Source organism: Stegostoma tigrinum, chromosome 16 (assembly GCF_030684315.1).
Source record: "Stegostoma tigrinum isolate sSteTig4 chromosome 16, sSteTig4.hap1, whole genome shotgun sequence".
Classification (NCBI taxonomy): Eukaryota; Metazoa; Chordata; class Chondrichthyes; order Orectolobiformes; family Stegostomatidae; genus Stegostoma; species Stegostoma tigrinum.
Window position 1 is genome coordinate 64,227,153 of NC_081369.1, and position 16,681 is coordinate 64,243,833.

The 16,681-nt window shown below is 46.7% G+C and overlaps 2 protein-coding genes across 2 annotated transcripts in view; both read right to left on the reverse strand.

The window, feature by feature from the left end:
• cdh16 (cadherin 16, KSP-cadherin) overlaps window positions 1–844 on the reverse strand; it is a 150,584-nt gene extending 149,740 nt beyond the window's left edge. The window contains exon 1 of the mRNA XM_059651791.1: window positions 800–844. The gene's annotated coding sequence lies outside the window, so the exon portion shown is untranslated. The remainder of the gene's footprint in view (window positions 1–799) is intronic.
• Window positions 845–5,738: 4,894 nt separating this feature from the next.
• rrad (Ras-related associated with diabetes) lies at window positions 5,739–15,339 on the reverse strand. The gene is made up of 5 exons (XM_059651786.1): window positions 15,179–15,339; window positions 13,299–13,659; window positions 11,003–11,076; window positions 8,734–8,938; window positions 5,739–7,643 (listed from the first exon to the last, which is right to left on the reverse strand). Exons 2-5 carry the CDS (start codon window positions 13,648–13,650, stop codon window positions 7,366–7,368), a joined length of 909 nt encoding a protein of 302 aa, XP_059507769.1. The 5' UTR covers window positions 13,651–13,659; window positions 15,179–15,339; the 3' UTR covers window positions 5,739–7,365.
• Window positions 15,340–16,681: the final 1,342 nt, after the last annotated feature.

The window sequence follows — 16,681 nt, forward strand, 5'->3', positions numbered from 1 at the left end:
TCTCTCTCTGCTTCCTGCCCTCCCTCTCTCACTCTCTCTCTGCTTTCTGCCCTCCCTCACTCTCCACCTCTCTCCTTCTATTCTTCTCTTTCCTCCAAATATACATATTCCCCCATCCATCTCTTTCTTTCTCAGGCTGTCTCTTTGCTATCACACTGTCTCTCTCCATGCCACAACAGTCTGCCTGTCATTCACACCCCCCTCGATAAGTCTAGCTGCTAGATTCTCTCTTGGTCCTTCAGCCTCTCTCTCTGCCCCCACCCCAACAATCAAGTGAAACTCAAATTTCATTTCTATTTAATGATATCCTGCCTTTAGTTAGTGATGCAGTAAAATATCGTTAAAAAGCAAATCCGGTCAATTCGGGGTGACCTTGAAGCGTAGTTTTCCGTTTAAAATGTTGATGGTGACAGATCCAAAATGAAACTCCCTTCAGTGAGGCAAACACAGTAATCTTACACCCCCATCTAATCTCCACAGAATGAGGAATACATAAGTGCCTTGTGCATAAAATGTAATGTCATTTTTGTAATTCAAATACTTCAAAATCTCACATTTAAAGATTCAGGAAAGATTTTCCGGATTTCAACCTGACATTTCCGGAATTTAGAATTCTGAACACTGTGCAATGAAGCAGGGGTAGGATTGTAACTGTCTGACCGTGGGGAAGGAGTATCAGTCTGGGCTGGGTCACCCCTTCTCCACTCCTCTCCTCATTTGGCATGGATCAGGCAGTTCTCAAAGTTGACTTTCAGGTTAGAGAAAGGGTCAAGCCAGACACAAACAGCTAAACTCTTACCTGGTCGAAGTGGCCGTTCCTCTAACAGTCCCCTGTCGCAAGGAAACTTTCTTATAAACTGCTCAGAATTGAGTGTTAATCATTGACCTCCTGTGTCACACGGTCCAATCTTAAACCAGCGACAACCCACAGCCACCCCTTTCATATCCCATTGCTTTCCAGATGGGGGTGTGACACAGAAAGCAGCAAAAGAGCCATGGAAATGCATTTAGGACAAGTCTAGCCCGGCCAATTACTGGCCCTTCAGTCTAACCAAGAACATGTGAAACATAATGCAAGATGGTAAAGCCAGAGAGATCTCCAACACAAGAAAAGGTCCTTCAGCCCGTCGTATCCATGCTGGTCAAAAACAACCACTTAACTATTCTAATCCAAATTTCTGGCACTTGGCCCATAGTCTTGTATGGCTTGGCACCACAAGTGTCAGTAACAGGGCTACCAAGCAGCCCCTGCTCAGCAATAACCTGCTCAGTGACGCCCAGTTTGGGTTCCGCCAGGGCCACTCAGCTCCTGATCTCGTTACAACCTTGGTTCAAACCTGGACTAAAGAGCTGAATTCAGAAAGGGTTATCAACATCTCATCTTGGACAGGCCCTCTATCCCAAGTGAACCTTTTTTGCACTCCCTGTATGGCAATAATATCCTTCCTGGAACAAGGACACCAAAACAGCACACAGTAGGAGGGGACAGTCTAAACAAACTCCCCTACAAGTGGAACAAGGCTTCAGTTCTGCTGTACTCAAACCCTCCTGCAAGAAAGGCTAACATTCCATTAACTCTTCCAATAGCCTGCTGCTCCTGTGTGTTAACCTTCAGTCATTAATTGACAAGGGCACCCAGACCCCTTTGTACATAAAAATAAAACAAAGGACTCCAGATCCTGGAGATCTAGAAACAAACAAAATCAGAAATTGCTGGAGAAACTCAGCAGGTCTGGCAGCACCCGTAGAGAGAGAAAAACAGAGTCACTGTTTCAGGTCCAGGGACTGTTCTTCTGAAGTAAACTCGAAACATTAAGTCAGTTTCTCTCTTCACAGATGCTGCCTGACCTACTGAGTTTTTCCAGCAATTTCTGATTGTGTTTGTTCCTTTTGTCCTTCTGCACTTTCATTATTTCAGAAATACCCTGCACATCAGCTTCTCTAGCCAAAGTGGATAACCTCACATTATATCCCATGGTGCCATGCTTTCTCCTAACCACTAAGCCTATCCAAATCCCCCTTAAGCACTTACATCTTCCTGACAATGTACATTCACACTGAGCTGTGTATCATCCGCAAATTTAGAAATATAACAGCTGGTCCCTGCCTCCAAAACATTGATAAATGTTGTAAACAGCTGGGATAAGCCTAAGGACTGATCCTTGTGCTACCCCACTAGTCGCAACCTGCCAATATGAGATTGTCCCATTTATTCCTGCTTTCTGTTTCTATCTGTTAGCCAATCTGTAATCCATGCTGGTACGTTCCCTCCTGACCATGTGCTTCAATCTTCCTAACTCACCTCCTGCGGGGGAACCTTATCAAAAACCTCTGACAATCTAAGTATACCTCATCGATTTTCTTTCCTTTATCAATTTTGTTTGTAACATCTTCAAGAAGTCTCGAAAAAGCCCATCAAACATGATTTCCCCTTTATAAATCCATTGCTGACTCCACCAAGCAGATCATTATCAACAAGGAATCTACTCATCCCATCCTTTTTAATGAATTCTGGCATTTACCTACTACTCATGTGGCTATGATTCCCTGATTTCCCACTCCTATATTTTCAAATAATTATAACTACAAAATTAAATATATAATTAAAAATAATTATAAGAATTATGAATACTTCCAACTTTGTCTTAAATGGGCCCACATTTGTTTTAGCCAACTGTTTCCTATTTATGTACCGATGAAAGGTTTTATCATGTCTTTAAATGAAATGATATATTTTTGTTTAATTGCATTCATATTCTATTCTACCTTTCCTCAGCAGTTTCATTGTCCACCCAATCAGCGCACTCTGGTCATGCAGCTGGCTTTCCTCTTGAATTGTCCTGATGTGTACAAGACAAAAAACTTCAATAAAATGTGCCTTTCTTCAGCATTTATCAATTTTACCATTGGCTCTTATGGCAAACAAAGTTTCACTTGAAGACACGATAACAAAGTGTGGAGCTGGATGGACACAGCAGGCCAAGCAGCATCTCAGGAGCACAAAAGCTGACGTTTCGGGCCTAGACCCTTCATCAGAGAGGGGGATGGGGAGAGGGTTCTGGAATAAATAGGGAGAGAGGGGGAGGCGGACCGAAGATGGATGGAGGAGAAGATAGGTGGCAAGGCTGAAGAGGTTACAAGAGAGTTGCAGAGAGAGAGAGATTCCCTGAGGTTGGTCCAGAGGGAGGAGGGTAACTTCTTCAGGTTAGGCATCCCTGGAAGAGGCTTCGCAGTGAGGTTAAAATTGTGATCAGTGATAATGGGAACTGCAGATGCTGGAGAATCCAAGATAACAAAGTGTGAAGCTGGATGAACACAGCAGGCCAAGCAGCATCTCAGGAGCACAAAAGCTGATGTTTTGGGCCTAGACCCTTCATCAGAGAGGGGGATGGGGAGAGGGAACTGAAATAAATAGGGAGAGAGGGGGAGGCGGACTGAAGTCAAATCACTCACAATTGTGATCTTTCAGAAACACAATTTTAAATGAGAATTTGCTACAAACGTGAATCAGAAAAACTTACCAATTACATCTGGTGTCAGGCACAGGCTGCCCTCACCCTGTTGACATGTTGTATCACATTCTTTGTCAAATGGGTCAGGGAAGATGCAAGCAGAACAGAACTGACCCTCCCTGGAGCAGTCTTCCCAGGTCAAACCATCCCTATATCAATAACAATATCACTATCTTCTGCTCAGATCCACTGTGGTATGATGTATGTGGGTTTCCAAAAGGCATTTGTTACAGTTTCACACAACAGACTCTTGAGCAAAGTGCGAGCCCAGTGGCAGCATGATGGCTCAGTGGTCAGCACTGCTGCCTCACAGCGCTAGGGATCGATCCCATCCTCCATTTTCACGTTCTTTCCATGGTTGGGTGGGTTTGCTCCCACACTCCAAAATGTGCAGGCTAGGTGGATTGGCCAGGGGAAAAGCAGGGATACAGTAGGGGTTGGGTCTGGGTGGGATGTTCTTTGGAGGGTTAGCTTGGGCTGAATAGCCTGTTTCCACTGTAGGGATTCTATGAGAAAAGGAGCAGAACAAATGTGAATATAAAATTGGCAGCATGACAGAAAGCAGAGAGTAGGGGTTAATGGATACTTTTTTCAGTCTGGGGGAAGGTTTAAATTGGAGTTCCCCAGGGAGTAGTTTCAGAACCAGTCTCTTCCTGATGTATATCTATGATGTAGACATGGGTTTACAGGGGACAATTTCAAAATTTGCGGATGATATGACAGGGGTGGGTGATGGTGGGGGGGGGGCAGCATTGTGAACTGTGTGGAGGGTAGCATAGAACTTCAGTAAGTGAAATTGGGCAGAAAAGTGGCAGCAGGAATGTGACACAGAGAAAAGTGAAGTGATTCATTTTGGGAGGAAGGAAGGACACGGAGAGTCAATATGAAAAAGCACACAACTGTAATGTGGATGCTGGGACAGAGACAGACCGCTGTGCACATGTGTACAGTTTACTGCATGTGGCACAGCAGGCTGACAAAGGAGAAGTCAGGCCCATTCTCCCTGGAAAAGAGAGTATTGACAGGAGATTTAAAAGAGGAATGCAAAACCAGGAGGAGTCTGGGTAGATAGAAAGAGAGAAGTTGTTCCCTTTGGCAGAATGATTCAGACAATTGAGAAATTCAAAAGGGATTTGGACATTGCAGGGAAAGAAGGTGCAGGCTTATGGGAATAACGCAGAGAGGTGGCACTGGGTTAATTGATCATTTGATAGCCAGCATGGAAACAACAAGCCAAATGCCCTTTTCTGAGCTGAAATATTCTGCAAGTTTACGAAAGAAATAGAATTGGATTAAACCTTAAATTGCGATGTATTGTACTTTAATAGTTGTTTCAGTAAAGTACATTTTGGAGCTAAAGGAATGATAGGCACATCATTATGCTCTCCCACAGTTACACTGATAAAATCTTTAGCTCTCTCAGGACAGTGAGTCGAAAGGAATTCAGGGATTTACACATACATATTAATCAATTAAAACCTTCTAACCAATTAAAGATTTAATGGCATCTTAGGGTTATTTAGTACATTCTCATCAGTTGTGTGACCCTATGATCTTTTACTTGTAAATTCTGTGTCTGATACTACCTTTCCCACTAACAGCGGAAAAAGGGGCAGTGCTCAAAAAGCTTGTGATTTCACATAAACCTGTTGGACTATAACCTGGTGCTGTGTGATTTCTGACCTTGTCCAATCCAGTCCGAAACCAGCGCTTTCACGACATCTCCTACAGTGTGAGTGAGTTGAATTAACATTAGTACAGATACAATAAGAAACTCAGGTCACGCTCTGGGGGCAAGGGGAAGAGGTGGTGAGCTTACTGTGTGACACTGTGAGAGAGCTGTTATCACATCAGTACAGATACAGTCAGTAACACAGGGCGCTGGGGGAGAGGGATCGTTGAGTGACAGTGTGAGGGAGCTGGGCTAATATCGATACAGTCAGTAACACAGGGCACTGGGGGAGAGGGATCATTGAGTGACAGTGTGAGGGAGCTGGGCTAATATCGATACAGTCAGTAACACAGGGCGCTGGGGGGGGGCAGTGGTGAGGGGTTACTGAGTGATGGTGTGAAGGAGCTGGATAACCATCAATAGAGATACAGTCAGTAACACGGGGCATTGAAGGGGGGGTGGGGGGTTGCTGAGTGGCAGGGTGAAGGAGCCGGGTTATCATCAGTAGAGATACAGGTCTGGTGAATAGTTTGCCTGATATATACCATTCCATTACTGCAGAAAGATATCAGCACACTGTGTTGCAAGGCTGAATAAATTTTATTTTAAATACAAAAATCAATATGTAAACAGTTAAGAAATGATTTGAATAATATTAAACAGAAGTGCAAAGGAATCTGGTACAACAAGAATGGAACCACAGTGATGATGGATTATTGCTTTTTTAAATTTTAGTTTCACAGCAGCTGCTCCTGAACTTGTAATACAGCTGACTACTCCACATGATGTTTCTGCTCACTTCACACATCCCCAGGCACACCTGAACATTCTTTCATGCCCTTTCACTCAGTTTAACAGTCAGCTCATTAAAAACCCTCTCACTATTAAAACTCCAGGTGCTTTTCAAAGTTTTACTGCTGTTTGTACCATTGCTCTGCTTTATAAATCAGAAATGAGATTTAACTGCTTCTTTTAAATAAAGTGAACTTTCTCCTTGCCCCATTCCTTGAGTTACTGATGCTGACCAATTTACAATGATCCACCACCAGCACCAACAGTGTGTTGAGAATCTACCCTGTCTGTATCAGAATCTGAAACTGCAGGCCTCAACCAAATGGTTGTCAACACAGGCAGGTCAGTTCTCTTGAGTCTTTGAGGACCATGGGGCGAAACAATGCGAGTGGGATTATTTGGATAAACTTCTCAAGAGCTAGCACAGTTATGACGGAATAAATGGCCTTCTCCTGAGATGTGCGATTCCATTATACACAACCTCAGAACTGTATTAGACACCAAAAGACCAATTCTTCATGAGTCCACCACTATATTCAAGGTCTGATTCAGTGATTATTGTCTGATCCTATGTACAGAGGGAAAGCCTTATTAATTAAATGGGATATGGATTTCCCAGAGCAGCCACCGTTACAGCTATTTTCTCCTTTAAAAGGAGACGGCCCTGAGGTGGTGGCAGTGTCCCTATCCATTGACCAGTAAGGCTGGCTTCAAGATCCCCCCACTCCCCCCATCCTCTGTCTCAGACAACTGCCCAAACAAATTGACTAAAGGACATTTTGCAGCCACCACCCCAAGTCCTGGTGGTAACAGGCAGAGACAGACCCTCTTTCCAGGCAGCTTCCGAGTTATCACCTCCTTCCAAAATAACAATTGTACCATCTCCGCAGCTTTGGGGTTCAGATTCTTCCCTCAAGCATCTCCATCAGCTCTTCTCTCTACCATTCAGTGTCAGAATGGTAGCTTGTTGATATTGGGAAAGAGCTGGATGAGCGAAAGCGGTGAGGTATGTCAGAAGGCAGGTAAAAAGAGTTTGAAGTGAGAGAGGCAGGAGGCCTCTTGTCTTCTTGGTGGACAGATTGTTAGTCACTTGCTTCCACAATCTAAGAAGGTGATCCACGTTCGAGGGCTGGTGCACTGTCAGTTTCATGGTGCCAGTCAGGAGGCCACCAGCTGCAGCACAGGCATCTTGCAAAAAAATGTATCACTGTGTTCGTCAGCGAGATCTCAAATTCCTTTTGTAGAGTTCCAGATAATGTGCATTCTCCAAGCAGTAACTTCTACCTTCCAACAGCCACATAAAGGACACACACACACACACACACACACACACACATTTCATAATGGTTGCACAGCAGCCAAAGTGACACCACGTTCCAGCAATCTCTCTCAGAGGACGGAGAGATCATGGCAGGACTTGGACTTCTGTTTGAAGGCCATCTTCTTGTTGTTCCTGGCCGCAATGCGGCTGAGGAAACGTTTGGCCCTCTGCCCAATGCTCTCCCGCCTCTTGGCATCTGCCAGCCGCCTCTCGTTGGCTTCCTTGCTGTCCCTCCGCAGCCTGATCTGCCGGATGATACCCTCAAAGAGATCCCGGACGTTGTGGTGGAGAGCAGCTGAGGTCTCTATGAACTTGCAGTTGAAAACCACGGCACAGGACCTCCCCTCTGTGGTGAAACCAGAGAATCATAATTACCCTTTGAGAAGAAACAAGTGTTTGAATTTATATAACACCTCCCAAGACTCCGAGATCTCCCAAAACATTTTGCAGCTGATGAAACACTTTCAAAGTAACATAGAAGATCTTAGGAGGAAAGGTTGAGAGTGCAAGGGCTTTTCTCTTTAGAACGATGAAGAACGGGAGGTGACTTGATAGATGTGTACAAAATGATCAGAGGTATAGATCGAGTGGACAGCCAGAGACTTTTTCCTAGGGTAGAGGCAGCTATTACGAGGGGACATAGTTTTAAAGTGAGTGGAGGTAGATATAGGGGAGACGTCAGAGTTAGGTTCTTTACTCAGAGTGGTGGGGGCGTGGAATGCATTGTCAGAGAGGGTAGTGGAGTCGGCCTCATTAGGGGCATTTAAGTGGCTATTAGATAGGCATATGGATGGTAGTATAAAGGTAGGGGTGGAGGTTAGATAGACCTTAGGTTTAGGGTAAAAGTTCAGCACAACATCATTGGCCGAAGCGCCTGTACTGTTCTATGTTCTATAGCAGGCAATGACAGACAATTTACAAATAAATATTAAGTACCAGGAACAGCAGCATAATATTGACCAGTTCATCTGCTTTCAGTGATGGAGGTTGAGGGATAAACATTGGCCAGGACTCTGGGGAGAATGTCTAAACATTGTCTTGTGGATTCTTTATATTCTACTGAGAAAGCAGAAAATCTCAGCTTAATGTCTCATCCAAAACCAGCATCAATAAGCCCATAACCATGGCTTTCACAGGGACGTAGACAGTGATATGTAGAGTGATAAGAGAGAGAGAGAAAGAGAAAGAGAGAGAAGACAGGGTGCATATCGAAGTAGAATTGGACAAAAGAAAGAGACACAGATACACTCAGGGATACAGAAACAGAGAGAAATAGTGATGGAGAAAGACAGAGACACTGCTAATTACTTATTTGTGAAAGCGTTTGTTGAGCGTGCTCTGAGGTTCTTCACCTTCAGAGCTCTTTAACATTGAGAACTACCTTGTTGCCATTTCGAACACGAGGTTTGGAAGCAGTGAGTGCAACCCCCACGTACCTTCCACAGACACCTCTCTGGATCGAACCAAGTCACTTTTGTTCCCAACCAAGATAATGGGAATGTCTTCTGCCTGTCTCGCCCTCCTCAGCTGGATCCTCAGCTCTGAAGCTTTCTCAAAGCTAGCTCGGTCTGTCACTGAATATACAATGATATAGGCATCGCCCAGCTTCATACACTGCTCACGGAGCCAGTTGGTGTCATCCTGAAACGATGAATAAAGATACATTTCATTCTCCTGATAGCAACCCCACAAATACAACCACCAAGGTTACCCAACAGGACAGACATGGCTTCACTTTAATATCTCAACTGAAAGGTGACCCTCGATGGGGCGGTGCTCCCTCAGCACTGACCGTCCAAAAGTGCCCACTCCCTCAGCACTAACCCTCCGACAGTGCCCGCTCCCTCAGCACTGACCCTCCAACAGTGCCCACTCCCTCAGCACTGACCCTCCAACAGTGCCCGCTCCCTCAGCACTGACCCTCGAACAGTGCCCACTCCCTCAGCACTGACCCTCCAAAAGTGCCTGCTCCCTCAGCGCTGACCCTCCGACAGTGCGGCGCTCCCTCAGCACTGACCCTCCGACAGTGCAGCACTCCCTCAGCACTGACCCTCCGACAGTGCAGCACTCCCTCAGCACTGACCCTCCGACAGTGCCCGCTCCCTCAGCACTGACCCTCCGACAGTGCAGCACTCCCTCAACACTGACCCTCCGACAGTGCAGCATTCCCTCAGCACTGACCCTCCGACAGTGCAGAGCTCCCTCAGCACTGACCCTCCGACAGTGCAGAGCTCCCTCAGCACTGACCCTCCGACAGTGCGGCGCTCCCTCAGCACTGACCCTCCGACAGTGCGGCGCACCCTCAGCACTGACCCTCCGACAGTGCAGAGCTCCCTCAGCACTGACCCTCCGACAGTGCCCACTCCCTCAGCACTGACCCTCCGACAGTGCGGCACTTTTTCTTTAGAGTCTATCATTGGCCAGTACCCAAATATTGTATTTCATGTATATCTGTTGTTTGCCCGACACACGAATTGGAATCCTGAAATAATTATTGATACTATTTACTTTTAATACAAAAACATATTTCTTCAAAGAGGACAATGGACAAGCAATGCTGTGTATGCAAATTCTTTAGCAAAGTTTTATGTGAAACACGTGGAAACATCAAACAGGGAGATGTTTAACAAGAGAAGGTGACTCTTTCTGATACGTCTGTTTTATGCTCCACGAATATTAAACAAATGAGTTTGAATCTGTTTGCAACAGCTGGCTGTGTGTATCGCTGGTTAGACATTCTAGTATGTGGATTACGATGCTGTGAACGGCACAGTGTGGAGAACTGCCTTTCTAAGCAGGCTGGCACATAAAACGAAATAAAAGAGTAAAATTCAGTCACTGTCGATAGGAATCAGAAGCACAGAATTTCTGCCAAACTTCACAGCCATGAATCTTGAAATCAACTGCTCACCTTTCAGTGTCAACATCAACACTACCCAATAACAGCCACTGTATTTTCTTATCTGCTCTTTGCAAACAATTCCGAGACTGGTCTGTGTATCTTTTTGACATTTATCTTTTTAGACCCATGGCTTATTTCTAATCTGTGTAAACATGTGTTGTGTTACTGGATAATAAAGTGTGGAGCTGGATGAACACAGCAGGCCAAGCAGCCTCTCAGGAGCACAAAAGCTGACGTTTCGGGCCTAGACCCTTCATCAGAGGACCTAGGCCCGAAATGTCAGCTTTGGTGCTCCTGAGAGGCTGCTTGGCCTGCTGTGTTCATCCAGCTTCACACTTTATTATCTTGGATTCTCCAGCATCTGCAGTTCCCATTATCTCTGTTGTGTTACTATTCCTTCTTGTATTTTAAAGTCTGAGTTCATTTCTGTCTGGGAAAAAAGCATCCACAAGGGAAAGGTTTCATTTTTACATTAACTTTGTTCTGGTCAGCTGAGGGGTTGGGTGGATAAAACATTTTATAGGTTTCTTTGAAAGTCTGTGTGTCTGTACATGTGTATGTGTGTAAACATGTGTGTGTGTGTGTGTGTGTGTGTGTGTGTGTGTGTGTGTTTGTGTGTGTGCGCATGTGTATCACATTTGAATATCCTGCCCTTCATTCCACACTAACCCTGGCACATTGAGAGTAGCCACGTGGGGTGAAATACCATGGTAATGTTGGTACAGTTAGGTGTTTGACATTGGGACAAAACAGTAAATAACACATTTGCACTTAGACTTGGCCCATTCATAGCCAGGACTAACCTGCTCCCAGATATCAAACAACAAAAGATTTGCTTCTTCGCCATCCACCATAATCGATCTGTCGAACGTGTCTCCTGAAAAGACAGAGATTGGATTTGCATTGAGTCTTACTTTGTGGAATCCTCAAGTCTCAAACAACAGCAGGTGCATTGCACCGATTCTGCTCCTTTGACAGTGCCAACCCACTTTCCCCATAGCACTGCAAACTTCTCCTTTTTAAGTATTTATCCAACTCCTTTTCTGAAAGTTTCTATTGAATATGATTCCACTGACTTTTCAGGCAACGTGTTCCAGATCACAAACACTCATTAAGTATAAAAGAACTGATCTCGTTACTGGTTCTTGGGTCAATTATTTTAAAATCTGTGATCACAACCTACTACTTTGGAGTTCCAACAGAGAGTCATATCAGACGTCAAACTGTTTCTCTCTCCACAGATGCTGCCAGACCTGCTGAGTTTCTCCAGTATTCTCCAAGTTTCTTTCAGATTCCCAGCATCTGCAGTGTTATACATTTAATCTTCACTTGCTCTCTTGTTACAGTCTCTTTCCTTACTCCACAAAATCCTCCCGATCACATTGAAGACAACTTATGTGGTCTAACTCCTCAAAGACAAAACACACAACTAAGTCCTAGAGTGACTGCAGAGAGGGCACTTAGCTCTGGGTATTTCACTATTTGCGATGGGATACTTCAACCCCACGACATCATTCAACGTCTCAAGAGCCCTGGGAAAAGTGGGATGAACCAAATGAATTTCGGTTTTAACAAGGAGCCGATTTAACCAGGTTTTGTGGAGTTAATAAAGGAATTTCTTGCAGGGAATCTCACACCAGTAGCACCAAGGTCCCAAGGGAGATTAGAATGAGGGAGGTCATTGATGAAATTCACAACTGCTTCTGGAAAACCTGTAATAGTTTCCCCTTCTCCCTTGACTGTGCACGATAGCATCTGAAAAGATTTCAGGCTGTCATGGAAATTGCTAGTTTACTGTCCCTGTTGGGTATCCTGAATTTGCAAATAGTGCCCTACACAGAGAAACTGGTCAACATGCCCCTTGCATGATTGAGGCCGTGTGATGCAGCTGCTGGTAATATTGCTGTGAGCCAGTATTCGTGTAGAGTTGTTCTGGGTCACTTTCCCAGCCTGATGAGTGGCTTTCCACTTTAACCATTCCTAGGTACAACTGAAAGCATTGTGTTTAAGTTTCTATTATTTATAATAGGCTGAGATGACTCAGGTTCATCCAACGATGGAAACTATGATGTTGGTGGGTGAATCTAATAATATCATGAGATTTGCTGACTCTGCAGTCAGTGAGTGGATCTTACATGGCCCCTTTTAACAGAATCAATAAAGTGCTTGGATTCCCTGAGCTCCTGAGGCCAGATTCTAAAAGCAGCAATAATGACATTGATTACACTGGGAAAGCCGGAGAATGAAACAAGGTGCAGAGTCCAGTATTTTGCACCAGGACTGGAGAAAGCAGGAGAGGATAAAGATACAAATTAGAAGATTTGCGTTTACATAGCAACTGCCACAGCCTCAGGACATAGGGAGCACTCTGCAGCCAATGGAACATGCCCTGAGTTATGGTCACCGTTGCAATGTAGGAAACACCACAGCTAAAATTTACTCAGCAAGATTCCCCCAACAATGATGATGTAAATGATCACAACATCTGCACTTTTGAGATATTGACCGAGGAATAAATATTGGTTGGGACATTGGGTAGAACCTTCCTATCCCACTACAAAATAATGTCATGGGGTTTTAGACAGCCACCAAGCATCCCAAAACCAGCCCAACCTGTCTCTGCCTCCCTAACCTGTTCTTCCTCTCACCCATCCCTTCCTCCCACCGCAAGCCTCACCTCCATTTCCTACCTACTAACCTCATCCCACCTCCTTGACCTGTCCATCTTCCCTGGACTGACCTATCCCCTCCCTACCTCCCCACCTATACTCTCCTCTCCACCTATCTTCTTTTCTCTCCATCTTCGGTCCGCCTCCCCCTCTCTCCCTATTTATTCCAGAACCCTCACCCCATCCCCCTCTCTGATGAAGGGTCTAGGCCCGAAACGTCAGCTTTTGTGCTCCTGAGATGCTGCTTGGCCTGCTGTGTTCATCCAGCCTCACATTTTATTATCTTGAACTCTCTTTCTGTCTCCTGGTTTAGGGGCAGCTTCACACACACAGACACACACACACAACAGACACACACAGACACACACACACACAGACACACACACACACACACACACACACACACACACACACACACACACACTCTCACCTCTTCCTTCAGTCTCGTGGGCCTCGCTTTCCTCCAGCCCGCCGAATATCCGTGCCAGACTGCTCTTGCCCACTCGGTGTTCGCCCAGCAGGACCACCTTGTACAGACTGCTGTCTGAGTCACTGCCACTGGAGCTGAGGGACTCGGAGGAGCCGGCAGCTGGCTTGTCCCACTGAGGGGGCAGGCCCGGGTTGTAGGAGGTGCAACGGACCAGGTTAGTCAGAGTCCCCCCCTGCAAGGAGGCGCACAATTCCCGCTCATCCACCGGCATACTCCGGCGGTGGGCATGCAGGGGGGTACTGCCCCGTCTCCTCTCCAATGCCCGGCTCTTGTCTGTCTTGTTCAGAGTCATTGCCCTATCCTATTGAGTGGGGCAGATAGGGGGAGAGAGACAGGGAGAGGGCAGGGAGGGAGGGAGAGGGGAACAGAAACAGGCAGACAGAAAAGATGTTTTCTTTAGAAAGTCAATATTATGAGTAAAGAAATTCTTGTGTATTCATGCTAACAGGAAAGAAGCCTGCAATATGCCCAGGGAAATAGCTACATGTGTGGCCTGTCTCAGAGCCACTAGGGCCTGGAGCAGGCAATTTGGCCCTTCCAACCTGTTCCGCAATTCATAGTGAGAATGGGGTATCTCAGATCTGAATGCCATCTTCCTGCCTTCTCCCCAGACACCAGCACACCTTCACAAATGATCATGTTAGAGCAGGCTTGAACATTAGGAATTTTCAGATTGACTCAGTCCTGATCAGGTGAGTGTGGGAAAAGTGGGGAGCTGCAGAGAAACAGGAGAGGGACAAATGTCCAGAATTATGACAATCAGGGCACCATCCTCATAAAACCGGCTCTGAAACCCGTATCAGAGCTGCAGGAGCGCTGCACTGTCAGAGGGTCAGTGCTGAGGGAGCGCCGCACTGTCAGAAGGTCAGAGCTGAGGGAGCGCCACACTGTCGGAGGGTCAGCGCTGAGGGAGCGCCACACTGTCGGAGGGTCAGCGCTGAGGGAGCGCCACACTGTCGGAGGGTCAGTGCTGAGGGAGCACTGCACTGTTGGAGGGTCAGTGCCGAGGGAGCGCCACACTGTCGGAGGGTCAGTGCTGAGGGAGTGCCACACTGTTGGAGGGTCAGTGCCGAGGGAGTGCCACACTGTCGGAGGGTCAGTGCTGAGGGAGCAGGCACTGTTGGAGGGTCAGTGCCGAGGGAGCGCTGCACTGTCAGAGGGTCAGAGCTGAGGGAGCGCCGCACTGTCGGAGGGTCAGCGCTGAGGGAGTGCTGCACTGTCGGAGGGTCAGCGCTGAGGGAGTGCTGCACTGTCGGAGGGTCAGTGCTGAGGGAATGGGCACTGTGGCAGGGTCAATGCTGGGGAAGCGCTGACTGGGTGAAGTCACATTGAGACTTTGATGTGATAGAGACAGGTCTTTCTCCTCAATGTATTAGTAACCCCTCAGCTCCCTGTTGAGATCACCTTTTCTGTTCATAGTGTGGAAAACAGCATCTGCTGTGTCTTGGTGACGACTGGGCGGTAAATATTTCTGGAATTTGTGACAACTTTGGCAAGCTCATTCAGCACCTCCGTTAGAGTGGGCAAAGTTTTAATCACACAAATGATCTTCTCGGAAATTTATGCACACCTGGTGATCTGTCCCATCTTTAAAAATAAATTGGATGAATTATACATCTTCAAGACCAGCGATCATTCCCCGAAACGATTCTGGAAAAGATGCACAGAACGATCCCAGCAACTCTGGGCTTTGCAGCCGAAATCCGGACAAGTCCGTAAAGTGCCCGTGTCTCCCTCTTCTCCCTCCAGCACGGTCCTCAGAGAGTGAGCCGCAGCTCAGTGCCGGACAGTGAAACCCACCCGCACCCGGAGATTCCTACCTGATGCTGAGCTGTTGGAGCTGGCCTTGGGTCAGCAGCGTTCTCCCCTCTCTGTGCCTCCGTGTCGGTTTGCAGCGCCGTGCCCAGCTCTGAGACTATTTATAATCGCCAGCCGGTGAAGTCAGCCCCTGACATCAGTGAGACACGATTACTGTCAGCGCCCAGAATAGTTTGCGTGAAGCAGTAAGCAGCTGACTCTGACTGAGACATGGCCCAAGAGTTGCTCAGAAATATCAGCAGCTGCCCCCTCCCACCCTCACACTCCCCACCCCATCACCTCACACACGTCGCTGCTTGGTCCACAATTCACTCCAATCCTGCTTTCAAAATAAAACATTCCAAACCAAGTTCCAGCTCCTGTGATTGTTGACTGAGTTTATATAGCACCGTTCACAAACATAGCCAGGATGCGCTAAACACCGCTGTAATACAGGAGATGCATAGAACATAGAACAATACAGCGCAGAACAGGCCCTTCGGCCCTCGATGTTGCACTGACCTGTGAACTAATCTAAGCCCCTCCCCCTACACTATCCCATCATCATCCACATGCTCATCCAAGGACTGTTTAAATATCCCTAATGTGGCCCCTAATGCAGCCAGCAGTCTGTGCACAGCAAGATCCCACATTATGATCAGGTTTTTCCTTCAGTGATGCTGGACGAGGGGGAAGGACACCTGGAGAAACTGCCCTGCTCTGACATAGTGAGTGTGGGATTTTTGTCTTTACCTGAGAACAGTCAGTTGTGTAGTTTCAAGTTCCACCTGAGAAACAGCTCTACAGTTACATTATAGCATGGCCCAGTACTGCACTGGAGCGTCAGTCTAGATGGAACTTGAACCCACATCATCGAGCCATAAGATATTGGAGCAGAATGAGGCCATTCAGGCCATTGAGTCTGCTCCGCCATTTGATCATGGCTGAGATATTTCTCAAGCCCATTCTCCTGCTTTCTCCCTGTAACCTTTGACCCTCTTCCTAATACAGAGGTGAGACAGAGAGGTACCCACTCAGGAATGGGCATGCGGCCAGAATTGGGGGTGCACAGAGAATCTTGCAGGGTTGTGGGCAGGCATGGGGACAGAAATCACAGCCCCTACCAGCCTGTGGCCTTGGCCCCAGGACTTGATCCAAGCATTGTGGGCCCCCTAAAGCCCCAGGCCACAGCTACTGGGCTCTTATGTACCCCACATTGTCTCGGGCTCTGGTCATGGAGCTGGGGGAGGTCACAGAGAGAGAGAGAGAAAGGGCTGAGGCCATGTAGGGATTCAAAGGTGAGGATGAGAATATTTAAATCAAGGTGTTGCTGGAGCCGATGCAGGTCAGTGAGCACAGTGGTGAACAGCATATGCTATTTATTTTAAACAGGGAAGGAAGAGGATTAGATAAGACTGAGATGGAGAACAGGGGAGTGTCCAAGACAATAGTGGAACTATCAGGCTTGGAGGTAAGAACCTCTCAAAATCCACAGGTCACACCAAAGCACTGTAGTTACCAGCACA

Coding starts and splice junctions, on each gene's coding strand:
- rrad (XM_059651786.1), bottom strand. CDS start 13,650: ATGACTCTGAACAAGACAGACAAGAGCCGGGCATTGGAGAGGAGACGG. Junction 11,077..13,298: donor CCACGAGACTGAAGGAAGAG/GTGAGAGTGTGT, acceptor CTGTCTTTTCAG/GAGACACGTTCGACAGATCG. Junction 7,644..8,733: donor CAGAGAGGTGTCTGTGGAAG/GTACGTGGGGGT, acceptor GTTTCACCACAG/AGGGGAGGTCCTGTGCCGTG.